At 42.2% G+C, this 20,751-nt stretch overlaps 1 protein-coding gene across 3 annotated transcripts in view; it reads left to right on the top strand.

The window, feature by feature from the left end:
• Positions 1–20,751, top strand: part of WASF3 (WASP family member 3) — a 159,353-nt gene that overhangs the window by 113,535 nt on the left and 25,067 nt on the right. For all 3 annotated transcript variants that reach the window (XM_050937259.1, XM_050937260.1, XM_050937258.1), the window contains 2 exons: positions 665–807; positions 15,235–15,369. In XM_050937259.1, the coding sequence (XP_050793216.1) occupies positions 675–807; positions 15,235–15,369 (268 nt within the window). In that variant the 5' untranslated portion in view covers positions 665–674. The remainder of the gene's footprint in view (positions 1–664; positions 808–15,234; positions 15,370–20,751) is intronic.

Raw genomic sequence — 20,751 nt, 5'->3', positions numbered from 1 at the left:
ATCAAGTTCAAACTTTTTGTCTTCACTTTCTTACGGACCTGTAGTATGCAGCCACCATGCTCTTGTCCCCTTTTACAATCCCTTCAGTCTGCTCTGTTTTGCCACATGTTTGCTTGTCTCCATCCTCAACCCCTGCAGGGACACAAGCCTTGATGTCCCTTTTGTTTACTCCAATAAATGTCTCTGCACATTCCATATTGCCTTTTATCCTTGAAATGGTCTTCCAAACTCTGTTTGTCAAGTCTGCATTGTTACCTCATTCAGATCATTCTGAAAAGCATATTTCTGCAACATCATCTAGAAAAACAAGTATATTTAGTTACAAAATACCAAACCCTGTAACAGCCGCACAATCAACAGCTGTACAACCAATAAAACCTTAACTGAGGAATCTTATTTCTGTAACCTGCCTCCTGTCCCCCAGCACATTACTTTTGGTTGTTAGATCTTCATTTGTCTATTAAGTCCGAGTAGACTATAAACTCTTCAGGGCAGGGGCTTGTCATTCTTGTGTTTTCTGAGCAGTGCCTAGAACACTTGAGGGTGATCTAAAATAAGCAATAAAGGAAACACTTTTTTAAGGTATATTAGGAAAATGTCCAGTGTACATTGTAACTTCCTATTTTGCTTGAACTGTAACACTTTTATTTTTTGTAAATTGCAGATTGTGAGCCATGCCTTTAGTAAAGAGAAACATTGAACCTAGGCACCTCTGCCGAGGAGCTCTTCCTGAAGGAATAACTAGTGAACTGGAATGTGTAACCAACAGTACCCTTGCTGCTATTATACGGCAACTAAGCAGTCTGAGTAAGTCTCTATAGTTTTGTGCTTTTGTTTATTAATGAAAAATTAACTAGCACAAAGGCTTTAAGTTTGCTTGTTTTAAATGGACAAATTAAATTTTAAGACTTTGCCATTTGCAAAATGTATCATAATAATACTTCTCCTCTTATATTCTGCTTTACATCTTCAAAGGTCTGTGCAAACAACACCTCCCTGAGGTAGCTAGAGCTTAGATGTGGAAATTGTGGCACAGAGAGACTAAGTGAACTTGCTTCAGGCCACAAAAATCAATGTAAAAGCCAAGATTAGAACATGCATCACAAATTCCTGGCTTCCAGTCCCTTGCTCAGTCCAGTAGACTACTCTGCTTCTTGACATTAGATGGCCATAGGAAGTTGGCTCAATTGTCTTTTAAGAAACTTATTTTTTCTTAGGAATCTGGTCTTCCTTTATGTGCACGTAACCCGTTAATAGTAATGGGAAGTAAGCACACACATCAGGAAGAGAATGGATGCCATTGTCCCCTTGTAAACAGAATGGCAAACAGTAATTGAGAAAAGTTAGGGTAACTTAAGAGACTATTAGAAAGAGAGTCTAGATTTGTTTAGATCTATTTCAAGAAAGAGCTTCAATTTTTGTGTATTTTAGAAATTCAGATAATTACAATATTTACGTTAGGTATCGATTAAATGTTTGACTTTAGACTCTTCTCTGCCAGAAACAAATAGTTTCATGAAGTAATTTATACAGGTAAAGCTCTTAATTAAAAAGTCTGTCATGTGATTTCACTAGGTTTCCAGCTCTGTAAGATAATGGCACTAGATATTATTCTTTTCAGCTTACATTTATTAGGAAAGTTTGAGTCTACTGAACTTGTTTAGAGAGCAATGAGCTCTGACTAATCCACCCTGTACTAAACTGTGTTCAAGAAAAGTATCATGTTTAAATATCTGACTGCAGTTCTAAATGTTGTTTAATGTGAGTGAATCTCATGGGGAATGTCCTCAGGATTCTATTTCTATATATATTATGGCAGTTATTGTGATGCTGACATTAAGATGGTGTCCTGTTCTGTTTTGCACTCAAAGCAGGGGCTCTATATTGAGGGCCTCTGTGCATTTCCATTTACAGGATTTGGCACCTGTGGTATCAAGCTATGGAACTGCATTAAAAAACTTGTCTGTTGGTAGGGGCACAGGAATGCTCGTATGCTGGTGCTTGTCATTGGCTCCATCTGTACAAGAGAGTGCATGCCATTGCGGCTGAGAGCTAACAGAACTGCCTCTCTTATCCATAAGTTTGTTTTTCCCCCAGTGTTCTATTACAACTATATTGTTCAGGAAAGTGTAGTTGGGAGCCATTCGGCCTGAAGTTAACCCCAAGGCTGTCAGGTCCCGAACCCTGCTGGGGTTCAAATATGTGCATCTTGCTCAGCTGTATTTCCTGAAACAGATGCCTCTTCGTTTAGTAGTATTAGGATCATATCTGAATCCTTATGTGCAAGGGTTGGCTAGTAGAGAACATCAACATGTTTATTCTCAAAAGAAAGCATAAAGCTTTGTTTATGCAAAATTTTGATTATTTCTGACCACTTCAGGAAGTAGTACAATACTGTCTTTTATCTCATACACCAAGCATGTATCCTCCATCCAGAAGAGGGCCCTGAGCCCAGTGAGGGTAAAAAGAACAAGATGGATCAGGTCTTGAGAGATTTCCAGCCTCCACAGGACTTCTGGGCTGGGCTTGAGGTCTCGTGAGATTTGGCTTGTGATTCGGAGCCATAAGGTCTTGCAGGGTTTGGCATGAGATTTGGAGCCATGATGAGAGCAATGTGCTCTGAGTCACTTCCTGTTTGCTGGTTACCAGTAGTGAACTCAGCCTCCCTTCCTGTACTAGGTTGCTGTGGGCTGTGCTAGTTGCCACTGCGGAGCTGAGAAGGAATTTTTCCCCATACCACAAGCTTGGCTGAGGCTGCTTGGGTTTTTTTTGCCCTCCTCACAGAAAAACCTAGGGATTTAGTTTTGGACAACCTGAGGCTGGAATTCTCCCCCTCCCAGAGGTAACAGTTTGGACTTATGTCAGAGTCATGTAGTTGTTGCAACTTTTGACAAGTCCCCATTGCAGAGCTTCACTGATATAAGCTGTTTTTCTAAAAGATATGCTCTAGGATTTACTTTGGGTAAGTTCTGTGGCCTGTGTTCTAAAGGAGGTCAGACTAGATTATCACAATGATCCCTTTGGGCCTTGGAGTCTATGAATCTATGACAGACCCTTGGAAAGGAAGGTACTGCACCAGGAAGAGTTTAGACACAGACAGCCTGCTTCTCTTAAGACTCAAACTTCAGGTTCCCAAAAGGAATAAAAGATTGTAACTATAATTGAAAATCATGGAGCATGTAGACCTTAAAGATATTTGGAACTGAAAGTAGAATGGATGTAAAACTCTGTTTAAAATAAATATGATACCTCCTTTGTTTTAAGTATTGCTGCATTGTCCATTTTCTTTCTCACTCCCCCCACTTCCTTAGTTTCTGTGGTGGTGAGATCATCCTGGCCCACTAGGCAATAATAAATTAGTGACACTGGGGTCCTGTAGAAAAAACAATATGTGATTAGGTAACTGTGTGATTATATAACTAAAAACTGTTTGATAATATGTATGGAGAAGGGGCAGAATTAAAGTTTCACAGGCAACTATGCTGTATGGCCCCGATACTTTTTAATCTATACGCTGTGGATATGCCAGCAACAGAGTCGAGGAAATCCATGTGTGCAGATATCATTGCCCTAGCTGTTCAGCACACAAGCCTCCATACCGTCAACTGCACTCCAACCCAAGATCTTAGCACAGTGACAGATTATTTCCAACCTGGGAAATTTAGTTTTTTTCGGGTTAGGCTTATGGTGAGTACTTTCCATCTGAACAATAAAATGTCGAATACCAAACTCAATATGCAGTTCTATGGTAAGAACGTCAGCCATGAGGTTAACCCAAAGTATCTCAGTGTTACACTGGACCGGAGTTTGACCTTTCGACAACACCTCAAGAACACTTATGATAAGGTCAGGTCTTGTGTCATACTTATCAGGAAACTGTCCAGAACATAAAGGGGCTTCAGTCCATGGACCCTACGAACTGCAGCAATTGCCTTGGTATATTCTGCAGCCGAATGCTGTGCACCAGTGTTTTCCCACAGCAATCACACTAAGTTCCTTGATACACAACTGCTGAGACTTCTTGCTTTCTCAGTCATGTCAATGCAAACATGAGGATCTGTTGCATGATGACCTGCAGAACCCACCAAAGACCAGATGAAAATCCTGCAATTCTCTTTGGAACTGCATCAAGACCCTTACGCTCAACTTTGATGCTGAGGCTCAGTGGAGCGCCACATGGAGCATTTTGATGGCTTAGAGCAAACAGCTCGTCACTGACCCTACCAAGGAACCACCAGGTTTTGATTTATGTTGGAAAGACTGGTGCTGATTGAATCACATCATGACATCTCATCAGAGATGTGGACAAACCCTCTTTAAATGGAAAATGAGGCAAATACCTGTATGCAACTGTGGTCACCAGCACAAATGATGGAGCACATCATATCTGAGTGGTCCCCTTCATTCTTTTGCCAGGGACCTGAAGGACATTCACCAGCTCAGTGCTGTGGCAATGTGCTAGCTGTCAAATCTAGCGATAAATTTGTAATCATTGCTAGCTACCCAAGCCATGCTGAAGAAGACGACGACGGGCACCCATAAGTCTGCCTGTCAAGTGCTTGATTATACAGCCTGAATAATATTCTTAATGTAGGTTTTTGTAAGTAACTTCCTAGTTTTTAAAAAAAGATAATGGTAAGAAACCATTATATTATGTTCAACTGTAACAGCTTCCTCCTATCATGTATTATCGGTCAGGTGTGAGTCCTGAACCTTTAGCACCACAGCACAGAATCTTACCACCTAAGCGTCGGGATTTAGGAGAAAGCTGTTATCCCAGAATGAGGCATGGACTGTTGGGGCCACGTGCTAGGCTCAGGGATGGCTAGTGAAAGACTAACCTAGCTTGTGTACGCCGTCTCTCTCCATCTCTTCTCCATCCCTGGGAGGTCAAAGGAGCTTCTGCCCCATGTGGTGCCCCCGGAGGGGTATTGGGGAAGAGCCACTGGTGCTGTTTGCTGGGTCTAGGGAGGAATGGAGTTAATGGTGGTGTGGGCCTGATCCAGCTCTATCCCCTCTCCTTCTGCTCTGACAGCTCTCAGGATTTCTCAGTGCAGTGTGCTGCTGCTGATTAGATTAGAACAACCATGGTCAGTTATTTTGACATGCTGCTAAATTGAGAATTCCTGAGCAACCCACACAAGAGAAGGGAAATAGAAATTTTTAACAATTAATATATTTTGGACAAACCAGATTGGAATTTCATTGCACAAGTGAAATGCACATCTCTATTCCCCAGGGCTTTGTCCCCTTCATTGTTAATACTGAGGCCTGGTCTACATTAGAAAATTAGATCAGTACAACTATGTTGCTCAGGGGTGTGAAAAATCCGCACCCTGGAGCGATCTAGTTAAACTGTGACCTAATCCACTATGTAGATTAATGGGTTAATGGGAGAAGTCTCCTGTCAATCTAGCTGCTGCCTCTTGGGGAGGTGGAGTACCTATGCTGACAAGAGAAGCTCTTCTGTCTGCATAGATAGTGTCTTTACTGAAGCGCTACAGTGGCGCAGCTGCTTTTTAAGTGTAAACAAGACCCCAGTAAGATTCAGACCTCTCCCTTGAGCTTTGTGCATACAAAATTCTGGCTGCTAACTCTCCATCTTGGATACTTTTATATAGACTTGGAAGGATTAGATTTTGTTTGGTAAATGTTGATTTCAGGGTCAGCCTTAGGGAAAATGGCACCCTGGGCAAAATTGCATTTTGGTGCCTCTGGCCCCCCATGGGCTCGCCAGGCTTCTCACCCTTCCTTCACCCCAAAGGCCTGCTCCTCTTCCTGCACTCCTAATCCCTGAACCCCCTTCACTCCTAAACCCTGCACCTGTGTGGGGAAACTGACCTGGATGCAGGAAGCAGCTGGCATTGCTGCTTGCTCCCCTCGGGACTGTTGCTTGGCTGTCCTGCACACCCCTAGGGGGATGTGGTGTGAAGGGAGAGTGAGGAGCAACATCAGGGCTCTCTGCATCCAGGTCACTTTCCCCGCCTGGGCTGCATAAAGAGAGGGAATGAGAGCAGCAGTTGCTGATGCCTCAGAACACAGCCCACGTAGGGAAAGTATCAGAGGGGTAGCCGTGTTAGTCTGGATCTGTAAAAGCAGAAAAGAATCCTGTGGCACCTTATAGACTAACAGACGTTTTGGAGCATGAGCTGTTGTGGGTAAATACCCATTTCGTCAGACGAAGTGGGTATTCACCCATGAAAGCTCATGCTCCAAAACGTCTGTTAGTCTATAAGGTGCCACAGGATTCTTTGCTGCTTTCACATAGGGAAAGTGACTGGATGCAGGGAGCCCTGGTGTGTGTTTTGGGGGGGGGGGGAGGACTGTGTGTAAAAACAGCTAGTAAAAGCCAAAGCTGGCCAAAACACCAGCCATGTGCTGCTCCCACTAAAAGGGAACCATCACACTATCTCATCCTTTCACATTTCTCATGTGAACTACCAGGGCTTTAATTAATTTTTTGCATGAAATTAGGGCAGCCAGAAACCCTGCCACCGAGCCCCACCCAATGGTATGAGCCTCTGAGGCAGGAGGTGGGGCCAGAGAGGAGCCGCAGCGGCTGAGGGCTCCTCTCCATCCGGTGCCGGCAGAGAGAAGTGAGGGTTAGGGGCTGGGCCAGGTGGAGAGGAACCAGCGCTGTGGACCCTTGGCCGCAGCATGCAAGTATAGCACTGGGCTGGGGCCCTCTTTGGCAGGCTGCCCTGGGAAGCTGCCTTGGGCAACCGCCCTGGCTGCCCACCCCAAAAGCTGGCCCTGTTCAGGACATACACAGACACTGATGGAAAAATATAAATGCTGCTTGAGAACTTATTAGGGTTTGATTTAAGAATATTTTATTTTTATATTTTGCATGTGATGTTGACAGTTTGTTTTGTAACAGTTATAAAACTTCAGCATTTTGAATCTAATAATCTACTTATTAAATAATTGTCGGACCTCCCATAATTTCCCACAATTGCGAAAATTTAAATAGATAAAAATAAACAAATGCTTAAAAATAAATATTATCAGTAAAAACTATAAAAAAATCAAATTCTGCCAACCCTACTTTTATAGTAGTAGTAGTAATATACTGCAAGTGTCTCTTCACTTTCTCAGATTGCTGCCCTGTGAATGCTAATATCCTATCCTGTGCTATCATGCTTGCTTTTACATTACTTCTCAACTGAGGTTAATGTTGTGCTAATTTGAGCTACTTAAACATTGTAATGTCATTTTTCCATCCTTGTGATGGACAACTCAATAGTAGCAAATGCCATCTTAATTTAGTATTCATTACAAATTCAAAATAAAACCAATGTTTAGTCAAAAAGAAAAGATATATTTGCCAGTAATTCTAATTTGCAGATCTGTTAGCAGTCATGGCATATATAGGAATTCCTGTATTTTCCATGGTTTCAGGGTGCTTCCCAGATTCCCACATTGGAATCACCAGTCAAGTGTTCCCTAATGTGGCTTGACAGGGGAATCAGTCAACTAATGTTTAGATAATTCTGCCTGGCTGAGAAGTAGAGGTGCTCACAAGGGAGATGAGCAGGCAGAGAAATATAGGTTGGTAGTAACACTAGTGGACCTTGGTGGGGAAAAGCAAAATCCTGTCAGACTGAAAGGTGGGAGAGGGCTTGCCAAATTGAAGAAAGGGGATTATTTAGGCACAACTGCAACAACGTGGGCAAACGTGTGGAGGAAGTTGAGCAAATAAATAAGATCACACAGAAAATAAAATTGGAAAAGTGTAACAGAAATAATCTTAAGCAAAAAGTACAATTGCATGAAAATTACAATGGCTATGAAAGATATGACAGGGATGAAATAAACAAAACAAGATTTTTAAAAAAACTTCATGAAATATTAAAAACACATGATAATACTTGGTTCTTTATAAAGCACTATTACGGAAATGCTTTACAAAATAAAGTAACATCCATCCCTATTTGAATATTGGGAAACTGAGGCACAGAGGGATTAAATGACTTGTGGATGGGTACACAGAATCCAGATTTTTCAACTCCCAGTTGAAGAAGGTTGACATTGGGTACGTCTACACTACGGGATTATTCCGATTTTACATAAACCAGTTTTATAAAACAGATTATATAAAGTTAGGTGCACGCGGCCACACTAAGCACATTAATTCGGCGGAGTGCTTCCATGATCTGAGGCTAGCATCAGTTTCCGGAGCGTTGCACTGTGGGTAGCTATTCCGTAGCTATCCCATAGTTCCTGCAGTCTCCCCCGTCCCTTAGAATTCTGGGTTGAGAGCCCAGTGGCTGATGGGGCAAAAATCATTGTCGCGGGTGGTTCTGGGTGAATGTCGTCAGTCATTCCTTCCTCCGGGAAAGCAACGGCAGACAATCATTTCGCGCCCTTTTTCCCTGGATTGCCCTGGCTAGACGCCGTAGCATGACAACCATGGAGCCCGTTCAGCTTTTGTTTTCACAGTCACTGTATGTGTACTGGATGCCGCTGACCGAGGTGATACTCCAGCGCTACACAGCAGCATTCATTTGCTTTTGCATGGTAGCAGAGACGGTTATCAGTCGTTCTGTACCGTCTGCTGCCAGTGTAAATTGGCAATGAGATGACGGTTATCTGTCATTCTGTACTGTCTGCTGCTATCATGGGTGCCCCTGGCTGAGGTTGGCCGGAGGCGCAAAGGCAAAAATGGGAGTGACTCCCTGAGTCAATCCCTCCTTTATGGTTTCTAAAAATAGTCAGTCCTGCCTAGAATATGGGGCAAGTGTACTAGAGAACCAGTGTATCAGAGAGCGCAGCTGCTCCGTGCCAGATCCCGCAGAAATGATGAGCTGCATGCCATTCATGGGGGGTGCTCCTGCAACAACCCCACCCATTGCTTCCCTTCTCCCCCAACCTTCCTAGGCTACTGTGGCAGTGTCCCCCCCATTTGTGTCATGAAGTTATAAAGAATGCAGGAATAAGAAACAGTGACTTGTTAGTGAGATAAAATGAGGGGGAGGCAGCCTCCTGCCGCTATGACAGTCCAGGCAGGACATTAAGCGGTGTGGGGGAGAGGAGCCCAGCATGCCGCTGCTATGACAGTCCAGGCAGGACAGAATCTTTTCTTTACACAGGAAAGGGAGGGGGCTGATGGAGCTCAGCCCCCAGTTGCTATGATGAGGACGATTACCAGCCGTTCTGTACCATCTACTGGGAATGACCGAGAATCATTCCTATTTTCACCCAGGCGCCTTTGGCCAGCCTCACCTGAAGCCAGCCAGGAGCATTCATGGGTTGATAACAAGGACGGCTACCGGTCCTACTGCACCGTCTGCCACCGGGCAGGGGAGAGAAGTGGATACTGCTCTTCACTGCTGCAGCATCGCGTCTACCAGCAGCATTCAGTAGACATAGGGTGACACTGAAAGAAGTCAAGAAACGATTTCTTTCCCTTTTCTTTCACGTGTGGGGGGGAGTAAATTGACGAGCTATTCCCTGAACCATGCCGGACAATGTGTTTGAACCTACAGGCATTGGGAGCTCAGCCAAGAATGCAAATAGTTTTCGGAGACTGCTGTGGATAGTGGGATAGCTGGAGTTCTCAGTACCCCCCTCCCTCCCTCCCTGAGTGTCCATTTGAGTCTCTGGCTTCCCGTTTCGCTTGTCATGCAGCACTGTGTAGCCTGTAGATTTTTTTTTTTTCAAACATTTTGGCATTTCGTCTTCTGTAACGGAGCTTTGATAAAACAGATTTGTTTCCCCATACAGCGATCAGATCCAATATCTCCCGTACGGTCCATGCTGGAGCTCTTTTTGGATTTGGGACTGCATCGCCACCCGTGCTGATCAGAGCTCCACGCTGGGCAAACAGGAAATGAAAATCAAAATTTCACGGGGCTTTTCCTGTTTACCTGGCCACTACATCCAAGCTGAGACTGCTGTCCAGAGTGGTCACAGTGGTGCACTGTGGGATACCGCCTGAAGGCCAATACCATCTATTTGCAGCCACACTAACCCTAATCTGATATGGTAATACCGATTTTAGTGCTGCTACTCTCGTCGGGGAGGAGTACAGAAACCAATTTAAAGAGCCCTTTATATCGATATAAAGGGCCTCATAGTGTGGACGGGTACAGCGTTAAATCGGTTTAATGCTGCTAAAATCAGTTTAAACTTGTAGTGTAGACCAAGCCATTGATGCACTTCTCTGCATGCCAGGTTTAGGTAACAGGTTTTATATCGAAATCAGCAATAGATTCTTGTCTCTAGCTGACTGCCAGATGATGTTGAGGGCACTTGCTCTCTGTTCGCCTCCGTCCTCCACCAATCAGCTATAGATGTCCATCTCTTCAACCATGGCTTACAGAGGAGGCCTTTCAGACAATTAAATTGAAAGCCACAGCCCACCAGCAAGATAATAGGCATGATCATAATTAGCTGAAGCGAAAGCTCAATGCCCTGGCACTTCACAATTGCAAGGCATATTATAACCAAATGGCAGATGCCAGGAGAGACTTAAAGCTGGCATTCCATGTGATCTGCAATCTCAATAGTCAAGAGGTAGTCGCTACAAACAGCATCCCGAATGACAACCAAGGCCATCCATGTAAATCAGATGATGACATCCTCTCATGCTAGGTGGAACATTTTCACAGTGCTCTGAAACATCCCCTCTGGCCACAGCTTGCCTAGAGCTGAATCATTTAGCAGCCACTGTGATTTTGGACCCAGATGCTTGTACAGATGCACTAACTTTGGATGAAGTGAAGCATGCTATTTGCAAACTGAAAAAGAGACACACATCTGGCACTAATGGCATCTCCTTATAACTGCTAAAATGTTCTTTTGACCTTGTAGCGGAATCACTTCTGGTCATCTTTTGCCTGGTGTGAAGAACTGGAACCTTGCCAATCACCTGGAGGGACAGTATTGTGATCTGACTCTATAAGGGCAAGGGGCCACACAGCAAATGTAAGAGCTACAGACTGATCACCTTGTTGTTCATGCCAGGGAATGTGTTTGCATGTATTCTGCTGGTGCGTTTTGAGCCCTTGCTACAGTGGAAGCAGCACCACCAACAGTCAGGCTTTACAACTAACATGTCCACATTAAACACCATTTTGGCCCTTCGCTTGTTATTGGAGATACACTACGAGCTCAAGAAGCCCCTGTATGTAGTGTATGTCAGTCTGAAAACTGCATTTGATTTAGTTGCCCAAGTCGTGTTGGGGAAGGCTTTAAAGGTACATGTGGGGATCTTGAAGATCAACAATTACCAAAGGCTTGATGATATTGAAAAAACTTCAGTGTTGGCCATAGGTCTTCAACATCTGTTTCTAGTATGTCTGTCTTACTCACAAGCTACATCTTCAGAGAAGGAATTTTGATGAAGCTCTCGAGATCTTGGAATGAATCCTTCTGCCCTTCTGCATCCTTCTTCTCACCTGTTTGATAATTATTTAATTTCTTAAGAGATGGAAATTCATCACCTCAGATTAGTGGAGTTCAGTGTGATAGCGGGACTTCAGCCAGTAGGAAGTCGAAGTCTGGGGCAGATGACTCTTTGCTTATTCACTGGATCACACTGTTTTCCTTTAATAATACTGTTGTTACTTACACAATATTGTGAGGACTCTTCTTTTAGCCCATAACCTGGCAGCCTCTCAATAGTTTTAGCTATGCAAGATGAGAACTTCCAGCTACATTCATGTTCATGGCCCTTCTGTATAGTGAGCAAATGCTTCTTTGGGGGATCCATTTAGTTGAAGTGTTGAACGATACCACCAAGAATTAAGTGAGGTTCATTGATTGATTTATGAAACTTCTCTTCCGCCTGTCTCTCTAACACAGCTGATAAGGAGTTTAAATATTTTTTTCTACTGTATTTGCCAGATAGGAGTCATTATAGGGAACAGATTCTTTTGTTCTCTGATTTTATCTATGTTTGTACACAGAGAAGGGAGAACAGTTGCTGTCCACTGCTGATTATATCTGAAATGTAAATGTAAAAAGCCCTTGGTACTCTTTGCATTGGATACTTCGTAAGTTGAATTTAGTTTATAAATTCATTAGTGTACTAAACTAAATTGCTAGTTCTTCTACATTCATTTCCTTTTTATCATTTTTTAAAATGTTGTGTTCTCTCGTATGTTTAGATTGCTTTGCTGCCCTTTCCCCATTGCTTACCACCTATCTTTAGTAATAGGCTTTCACAGTTAGATAATTGTTCAGTTAATGCATTGAAACTCTTACTTTGATGTCACTTTACATCAGGGGTGGGCATACTTTCTGGCCTGAGGGCCACATCTTGGTATGGAAATTGTATGGCGGGCCATGAATGATCACGAAATTGGGGGTTGGGGTGTGGGAGGAGGTGAGGGCTGTGGCTGGGGGTGCGGACTCTGGGATTTGGCTAGGGATGATGGGTTTGGGCTGCAGGAGGGTGCTCCAGGCTGAGATCAAAGGGTTTGGAGGGGGATCAGGGCTGGGGAAGGGGGTTGGGGCGCTCAGGGGTGCAGGCTCCAGGTGATGCTTAATTCAAGCAGTTCCTGGAAGCATGCTCTGTCCGCAGGCACTGCCCCCACATCTCCCACTGGCTGTGGTTCCTGGCCAATGGGAGCTGCAGAGCCGGCACTTGGGGCAGGGGCAGCATGCGCAGAACGGGGAAAGCCCCGGACCTTTCCCCCTCTCCCCCTGGCTGAAGCGCTGGAGTGGGGCAAGCTCCCTGGTGGGAGCTCAAGGGCTGGAGTAAAAGGTCTGATGGCCTGTGGATGTAGTTTGCCTACCCCTGCCTTAAATACTAGTAGCATATTAGCGGCCTCAGGCGCAAGAAAAAAAATACTATTTTTTTCAGTCTCAGATACTTTCATTAATAAGCTTAAAGGAAGATAGTCTCTGTAATTAACACTGATTGGTTTTTACTTCTCAGGCTCATCTGCATCATTGATTTGTTTCTTTTCTGTAACCAGCACTAACCATTTTCATTTCTTTCAGAAGGTAACTTCAGAGACATCTTATTCAATGTGTTAATACAGATTTTTGTAGGGAATTAATTACAATTGATTTTTGCAGAGATTGCTACTAGAGATCAACTACAGATTCATGAACATTTTGTAGACAAATATCCCACAAGTTATTTACTGCAGATGTTGGAGAGAAATATCATGATACATATTATTTGATGAAAAGTAGTAGTGATTGTCTCAAAAGACTTAAGTATATTTTGCAAGCCGCTTTATCAAGGAGAGTCTAATATGGAGTCGTGCGAGGATGATACATAGAACTGCAGGGAGGAACTGCCTTGTGGTGTCATATATTACAGTAACTATAAGTAAACAGCAGAGATGGAAAGGATTTTTTTGCGTGAAGTGGAGAGGACTTTCAATTTATTTATCTACTTGGGGTGGCTGGGGAGGAGCTTTTAAAATTAAGGATTAACAGATCACCCCTGCTTGTAAAAACCCTGATTCAGAAATAGTAATGGGTGATTGCAATTTGACTTTTGGAATGTCTTATGCATAGATTTCCTGCTGTTTTTGAAATTGAAGTAACTATTTTTTTTCTTTTTTGCAAATTAATAATTAGCTTTTCCAGAAGCTATGTAATACTATTTTTAAATGGCTGGCTTTTAATAGCACAATCAGTTTTTAATATGGAAGCTATGATCCTAACTTTAGACAGCTTTCAAGTTCTCAGCTTTGCAATTTATCAACTACATGTATTATTAAAAAATCTAATTTAAAAAATAATGTTCTGAGCAGCTAGAAAAGCTGTGTGTGTGTCTAAGAAATGGTTTGCAGCTATGTTCATTTGAGTTATCTGTTACACTATTGTTTTACCAGATTGTTGTTGTCAGCGGGAAGTTAGTGTTCCATTCACCATTCATTTTTAGAGCAGTGAATACTGTTGAAAAATATTTTTCAATGTTAAAAAGAGAAAGTTATTCACAAGCAGCTCTTCAATAATCTCTTTTACCTCTTTTAAGGTAACTGACACATATATTGTTTTTTCTTCTTAAAAACACTTTATAAACTTTTAGCCACATCAGAGGAAATCTGTGAAAGCCAGTAAAGGACCCGGGGAAGGGTAGTGGAGCAGTTTCTCCCATCTAGATAACTTCTGCAAAATGCAAACTTTTAACATACTTTTTCCTAGGTCTTCTGGTTGTAAAGACAATCTTCTGAATGTGATCAGATGCAGTGTTATCTTATTAAATCTACAAGTGCACTGAAACAATAACTCTGAGCTGCAAACAGACCATTCATTTTAATGGAAAGTTAATTCTGAAGTCTGAAGATGAACTTTTAAATAGAGGCATTGCTAAAAGTTTGTTTCCCCTCCCCTTTTTTTTTCTGGTCCTTATGACTGTTTGTCAGCTGTCCCCAAGACTTTTGTGGGGGTGGGAGGTGGAGGGCAGAAAGATGGCACAACGCCACATCTATCTCCCCACTATGTGCACTAAGCAGAGCTTGGGTGCACCTCAGGATCTAGCTCATCATGTTATCTACAGATTTTGACACCACACTTAGTGGAGGTTCTACTACTGGGAAACCCCCACTCAGAAAAGAGAGAAAATAAAATCAGAATATTGTAAATTTTCCTTCATCCCTATTCTGTGAGCGTCACTTGTCACTGTTAAAATAATAGACTATCTTTTCCAAATAAAAGATCCAGGAAAGGGAAGACTCCTCCAGGGTTCTAGAATGTGGACATTTTTCACTCTCCAGCAATAGATTCCAAAACAGCCAAAAAGATTTCATTGAACAACCCAGAAGTCAATACACAGCACTGAAGGGCATTTTTGGAATGTCCTTAATTAACCATGTGTACAGTTAAGCCTGGTTATAGGGCACAACTTAAAACTTTAACATATTTCTGCCACTTCGTGCTGCTCACTCTTGTTCAGACGATTAATAAATATGCTAAATTACTCCTGATTTACTGTGGCTCACTATTATTCTCAGGATTGATGCTGGAACTTTTTAGAAGATAGCAATAACATTGGCTAACATGGAGTTTTCGGCACAGAAGTGGATTTTAATGATTACATGTTTTTGTTAGCAGCTCAGCTACTTAAGAAGATGGTTTAATTTTTTTTTGATCTGTCTAACTATTTGCATTGTATTTAACTGTTCTGGATGTAATACTGCATTGCTAAAGTGCATAGTACGTCCGTATACTGTTAGGAGTATTTAACTGTAATATCATGCTGTTGAAGCCGTATTTCCTGTGTTTTATAAGTCTTTAACAGATGGCATTCTCTATTTTTCTCTACAGGCAAGCATGCTGAAGACATATTTGGTGAGTTGTTTAATGAGGCCAACAACTTCTACATCAGAGCAAATTCTCTTCAAGACAGAATTGATCGCCTTGCTGTCAAAGTTACCCAGCTGGATTCAACAGTGGAAGAGGGTAGGTAATTGCATAAAAGCACTGAACCAGAAGTGATGTTGACAAGGTCACAGTAATTAATTACACAACAATCACTGCTTTTCCTTTGGAATAATGCTGAGCTGATAGTTCATCATGTTTACTAGGAGGGCTTCCTGGAAAAAATCAGAGTAGGTTGTTTGGAGAAAAATATTTTGAACCTCTTGAGATCTTTGTGATACACTCCTTGCCTTTCGGAACAGGAGACATAGCTCTTACACTCATGATCAGGTCATCTTAATAAATCAGAAGTTATTTAATTTAGTCATCAGTGAAATTTTTCCAAATCGTAAAATCATTAAAAAGGTTTAGGGCATTTTAAAAGGGAGGTGTTGCAGCCTAGAGCTGATGTTCATTATCAGTGTGTCTCTAATATGGCTGGCTCTAATCAATGCTGGTATAATCTTCTTTCCCTAAAGAAAATGGAGATTTAAGTGATATCAGCTAGCTAGTGTGATACAAGTTCGAATCACCAGAGACTGCACATCCTTGGATCAACACCAAAGTTACAGCATCACTTGTTTATGTGTATAATTACAAATGAATGACCACATTAATAATATGAATTAGAAACTTGAGGAAATTGTATTAAATAATTTTTAAAACATATTCCTGTGTCCTACCTAAAAAAAAAAAAAAAAAACCCTGTAATGTACAAGCTTGCTTGCAAGTTCAATTTCCTAACATTGAAAAGCTTGGGTTTTTTTTTTAAATGAAACAATTCAAAGGCTCTATATAATTTGATGCTGGTTTTTACTAGAATCATAATGCCAACTGTGTAAGTATAAAAATGGATCTCTTAAAAGAAGCTGCTGACTTTAATGATTAAAAAAATTAGGGCTATATTAGGATATATGTTTCACTTGTACACCAGAGATGGCATTCAGATACAAAGGATACCTTCAAGTTGAATTAAAGGAAGTAATGCACTGTGGATATACAACTGTAATCACATGTTTGCTTTCAGGAATTGTTCTGTTCTTCATATCTTGCAACTGGATTTGCCAGAAGAATCTAGTGTGAAATATAAATCAGTCTTTTGTGAGGCTTCAGTGATTACTGAGGCAGACCATGTCTGAGTCAGCCTAGTCAGGGCCAGCCCTAGGTACTTTGCCTCTTAACCGCCAAGCAAAACAAAAGAATTTGGCCCCTCTCGTCCTAGATTTTAATATGGCACTCAAGGCAATCACCCTGATTGCTCGCCTCTAATGCCGGCACTGAGTGTAGTCAGCTGGAACCCATCAAGCTGGCAGGACAAATTGCCAACTTTTCATTCAGGCCACAAACCACATGAGGGTTTGAAGCAGCTGCTGAACATGCTCCCTTTCCTGGAAGAGTATGGCAACATACTATGGAAGTCTTATCAATATTTCCCTGTAAATTACGGTTCCCTAAAATTAGCAAATAATTTTGCAAACTTTTAGATGGCTCAGGAGATTGGAAAGATATGAAACCATTCACATCTAGATTGCTAGTGACTCAAAGTTCTTATATGGGATGACTGTTTTGCCTGCTGTGTGTAAAGAGTTGCTTATTTCAGTCCAGTTGCTAGTTAACAGATACCTGCTTTGCAAAATACCAGAATTGGCCTTAATGCTTTTTGGCCGTCTCAGGAGAGAGGTCAAGAGCTAAGTAGTCTGAGAAACTGAGCTATCTTCAGGTGCTCCTGCATCTTAGGTTCGAGGCACCATTTATTGCTATGGTAAAATGTGAGGAAACTGGCACTACTCAAGTCCATATTGAACCTGTTCTTTGATAAATTAGAGGACCTAAATCTTCAGGTCTTTCGATCTGGTATATTTCAGGAGCACTAAATTCACTTAACTAGTTTTAATTAAAAAAAAATCAGCCCATTTATTCCATTATGGATAGTTTCTGGTTAGCCTGTGAGGCTGTAGAGAGACACTCAGAGCAGCTTTTGTTTTGATGTTCACGATTGACTAGATCTGAGGATCACAGGAGACTCCACTCAAAAGTACTTTCCATAGTTACCCCGACGCTGCTAATAACCTTTCAAATTAATGAGCCACACACAAACTCTTTTAATTCCTAAAATTCACTTCAGTAAAATCAGTTATTAATCCGACACAATTTTGAAAGCATCATTGTATTCCCAATCGGTTTAATATCAGTAGAAAAATGTTTTTTAGGAAGATTTCATCCTAAAGTTGTTGTTGGAAACACATAGTGAATGGGATAGCTAATTGCTGAGGATAATTTTTTCAAAAGCTCCTGAGTCCAATTTGTGAAAGCAGCAAAGTGTCCTGTGGCACCTTATAGACTGACAGGCGTATTGGAACATGAGCTTTCAGGGGTGAATACCCACTTCGTCGGATATATGCCACAGGACTCTTTGCTGCTTTTACAGATCCAGCTAACACAGCTACCCCTCTGATACTTAAGTCCCATTTGACTTTCAGTGGGGCTTAGGCTCTTGAATCATCTCTATGTTTGAAAAAATTACTCCTAAACTAGGATATAACAATTCAAGACTGTATGATTGAAAAAGCTGCCTGTAATTCTGATCATATCATTTCACATTCAAGTAGGTTAAAAAAGAATTGAGTTTCAAAAACAAATGTTTGCATAGCCACATGTGGTGGCCAGATGAAAGAGGGACTTGAAGTTTCAAGGTTTTGTTCCTAAATCCTCCATCTGCTTAGAGGCTACCAAAGAAACTAGGTAATCATGGAGTGGGAGGCTAAATGTAGCTCAGAAATGAGGTGGGAGACGGAGCAAAGATTTGGATTAAGTGGTCAGTTCTTATTGTGGCAAAGGGTTAGCAGCAAGATGCCTCAAGATTTTATATTAGGCTCCACGTTATTTAAAATATTAATGATCTGGAAAAGGAGGAGAATGAATAGTGAGGTAACAAAACTTGCAAATAATGTAGTTATGTAAATCACTGAGGACCAGAGGGATTGAGAGGAATTCAAAGTGATCTAAACAAACTAGGTGAATGGGCAACATGATAGCAAATGAAGTTAAATGTAAATAAATGCAAAGCAGTACACACTGGAGGGGGAAAAAATCTAAACTCACACACTTACAAGTTGCTAATATTGGAATGCTATTACTTTAGATAAAGAATTTCCTGCTGATCTGTACACTCATGCTAACCTCTCTCCCATCTTGGAATGATTTCCTAGGAATAACATTGGATCTGGGTGGTTAAACACTGGAATAAATTGCCTAGGGAGGTTGTGGAATCTCCATCTCTGGAGATATTTAAGAGTAGAATAAATCTCTATCGGAGATCATCTAGACAGTATTTGGTCCTGCCATGAGGGCAGAGGACTGGACTCAATGACCTCTCGAGGTCCCTTCCAGTCCTAGAATCTGTGAACCTATATCAACTCAAGAAATGGACCTGGGTAAGTCTACATTTTGAGGTGGGGCTGTGATTCCTAGCTCAAGGAGACATACTTGTGCTAGCTTTCATCGAGCAAGTGTGCTGATAATAGAATATAGCCATAGTAGCATGAACCACCTTGAGTACATACCCAGTTTCTCTGATGGGTACACACTCAGGGTGGCTAGCCCCTCGTGCTGTTCATACTAACGCAGTGGTGGTCTATTTTTAGTGTAGCAGCTCCATGAGGTCTAGCGTGAGTAGAGGTATGCTTGCACTGCCAAAAAGAAAAAGACTCATGGCAATGAGTTTCAGTGCCCGAGTCAACTGACTGGAGTTCTCAGGTCTCGCACTACAAGGCGAAAAATTGCAGTATAGATGTTGAGGCTCTGAAGCCTGACGAGGAGGGTCTTTGGGCTCAGACTGGTACCTAGGCTCTAATGTCTACCCTGATGTTTTTAGCTCTGTAGCAGGAGCCCAAGTCAGTTGACCTGGGCTCTGATTTGCAGCCACAGGTCTTTTTTGCAGTGTAAACATACCCTACATCTCCTTGAGCTGGGAATCGCACCCCCAACTTGGAGTGTAAATATACCCAATGAATAAAAATCTCTGCTCATGGTTCAGCTGTGGTCAGGTTGCATAAAGAATGGGGTTGGTGAACAATGTGAAGAATATTCTAATGAATTAATATAAACCAGTAGTTTTATATAAACCATCTAGGATCTTGTGTTCACTACTGGTCACCCCATCTAAAAATAGACATTGCAGAACTTAGGGTGGTTCAGAGGACTGGTCAAGGGCATGGAAAAACGCTCATACAGAGAAAGCGTGAAAACGATTAGAGATCAGGGTGAGATCAAATCTGGGGTTCTTACACCTTCTGAGGCATCTGGTGACACTGTTGGAGATAGGATGTGTACTACAGTAACTCCTCACTTAATGTCCTCCCGCTTAATGTTGTTTCAAAATTACATTGCTGCTCAATTAGGGAACATGTGTGTTTAAAGTTGTGCAGTGCTCCCTTATAATGTCGTTTGGCTGCCCGCTCTGTCCACTGCTTGTAAGATTCTGTGGAAGAGCAGCGACTTTGCAAGGGAGCATTGCATGAGTTCCGCTTCTCCACCTCCTCCCCCTCCCTCTTAGCACTTCCCCCAGGCGCTTAGGACTTTCTGGGAGGAAGGGGGAAGAGCAGGGAAGCGCTGTGTCTGGGAGGGCTGGGGGAGGAGCAGAGAAAGTCCTAAGCGCTGCCAAACAGCTGTTAGGTGGCAAGGAAGCACTGGGAGGGAGGGGGAAGAGTGGGGAAGTGCCATGTCTCCACTCCTCCTCCTGCCCTCCCAGAAAGTTCTAAGTGCCGCCAAACAGCTGTTTGGCAGTGCTTAGGACTTTTTGGGGGGTAGGGGGAAGGAATGGGGATGTGGCATGCCACGGAGAGGAGGTTGAGCGGGGAGCAGGAAGAAGTGGGTCTGGAGTGGAGCAGAGACAGGAGGAGACAGGCCTGGACCATCCCCCGGCAAAATCGGCGCCTATTCTTCTCCGGGGAAGCTGCTGCTGCGAAGGTGCTTCCTAGCTTCCTTGCCTGCAGAGGACTGTGCCTGTGTGAGGTAAGCCAGGGGCACTTCCCAACCACAATACGGTACTGTACAGTATGTAATTCCTTTTGTCTGCCCCCAAAAAATTTCCTTGGAACCTAACTCCCTCATTTACATTAAATCTTATGGGACAATTGGATTCGTTTAACATCATTTAACTTAAAGTTGCATTTTTTAGGAACATAACTACAATGTTAAGTGAGGAGTTACTGTACACTGATCTTTGGTCCAATTCAGTATGGTAATTCCTATGTTCTCACGTGATAAATTGACATGATTTACTATACAAATTAAATATATAAATATTACTTCAGTTTTGCTACTACATATGAGTACTGAAAAATTTGTTGAAATATTTTCAAATAAAGAGCTCTTTAATGTTGCAAAAATTAGATCTAATTTTCGGTTTGTAGTAATATTAGA

This window comes from Gopherus flavomarginatus, chromosome 1 (genome assembly GCF_025201925.1).
Source record: "Gopherus flavomarginatus isolate rGopFla2 chromosome 1, rGopFla2.mat.asm, whole genome shotgun sequence".
Classification (NCBI taxonomy): domain Eukaryota; kingdom Metazoa; phylum Chordata; order Testudines; family Testudinidae; genus Gopherus; species Gopherus flavomarginatus.
Note: the sequence above shows the minus strand (reverse complement) of the source record. Positions and strands in the feature narration are given on the sequence as shown.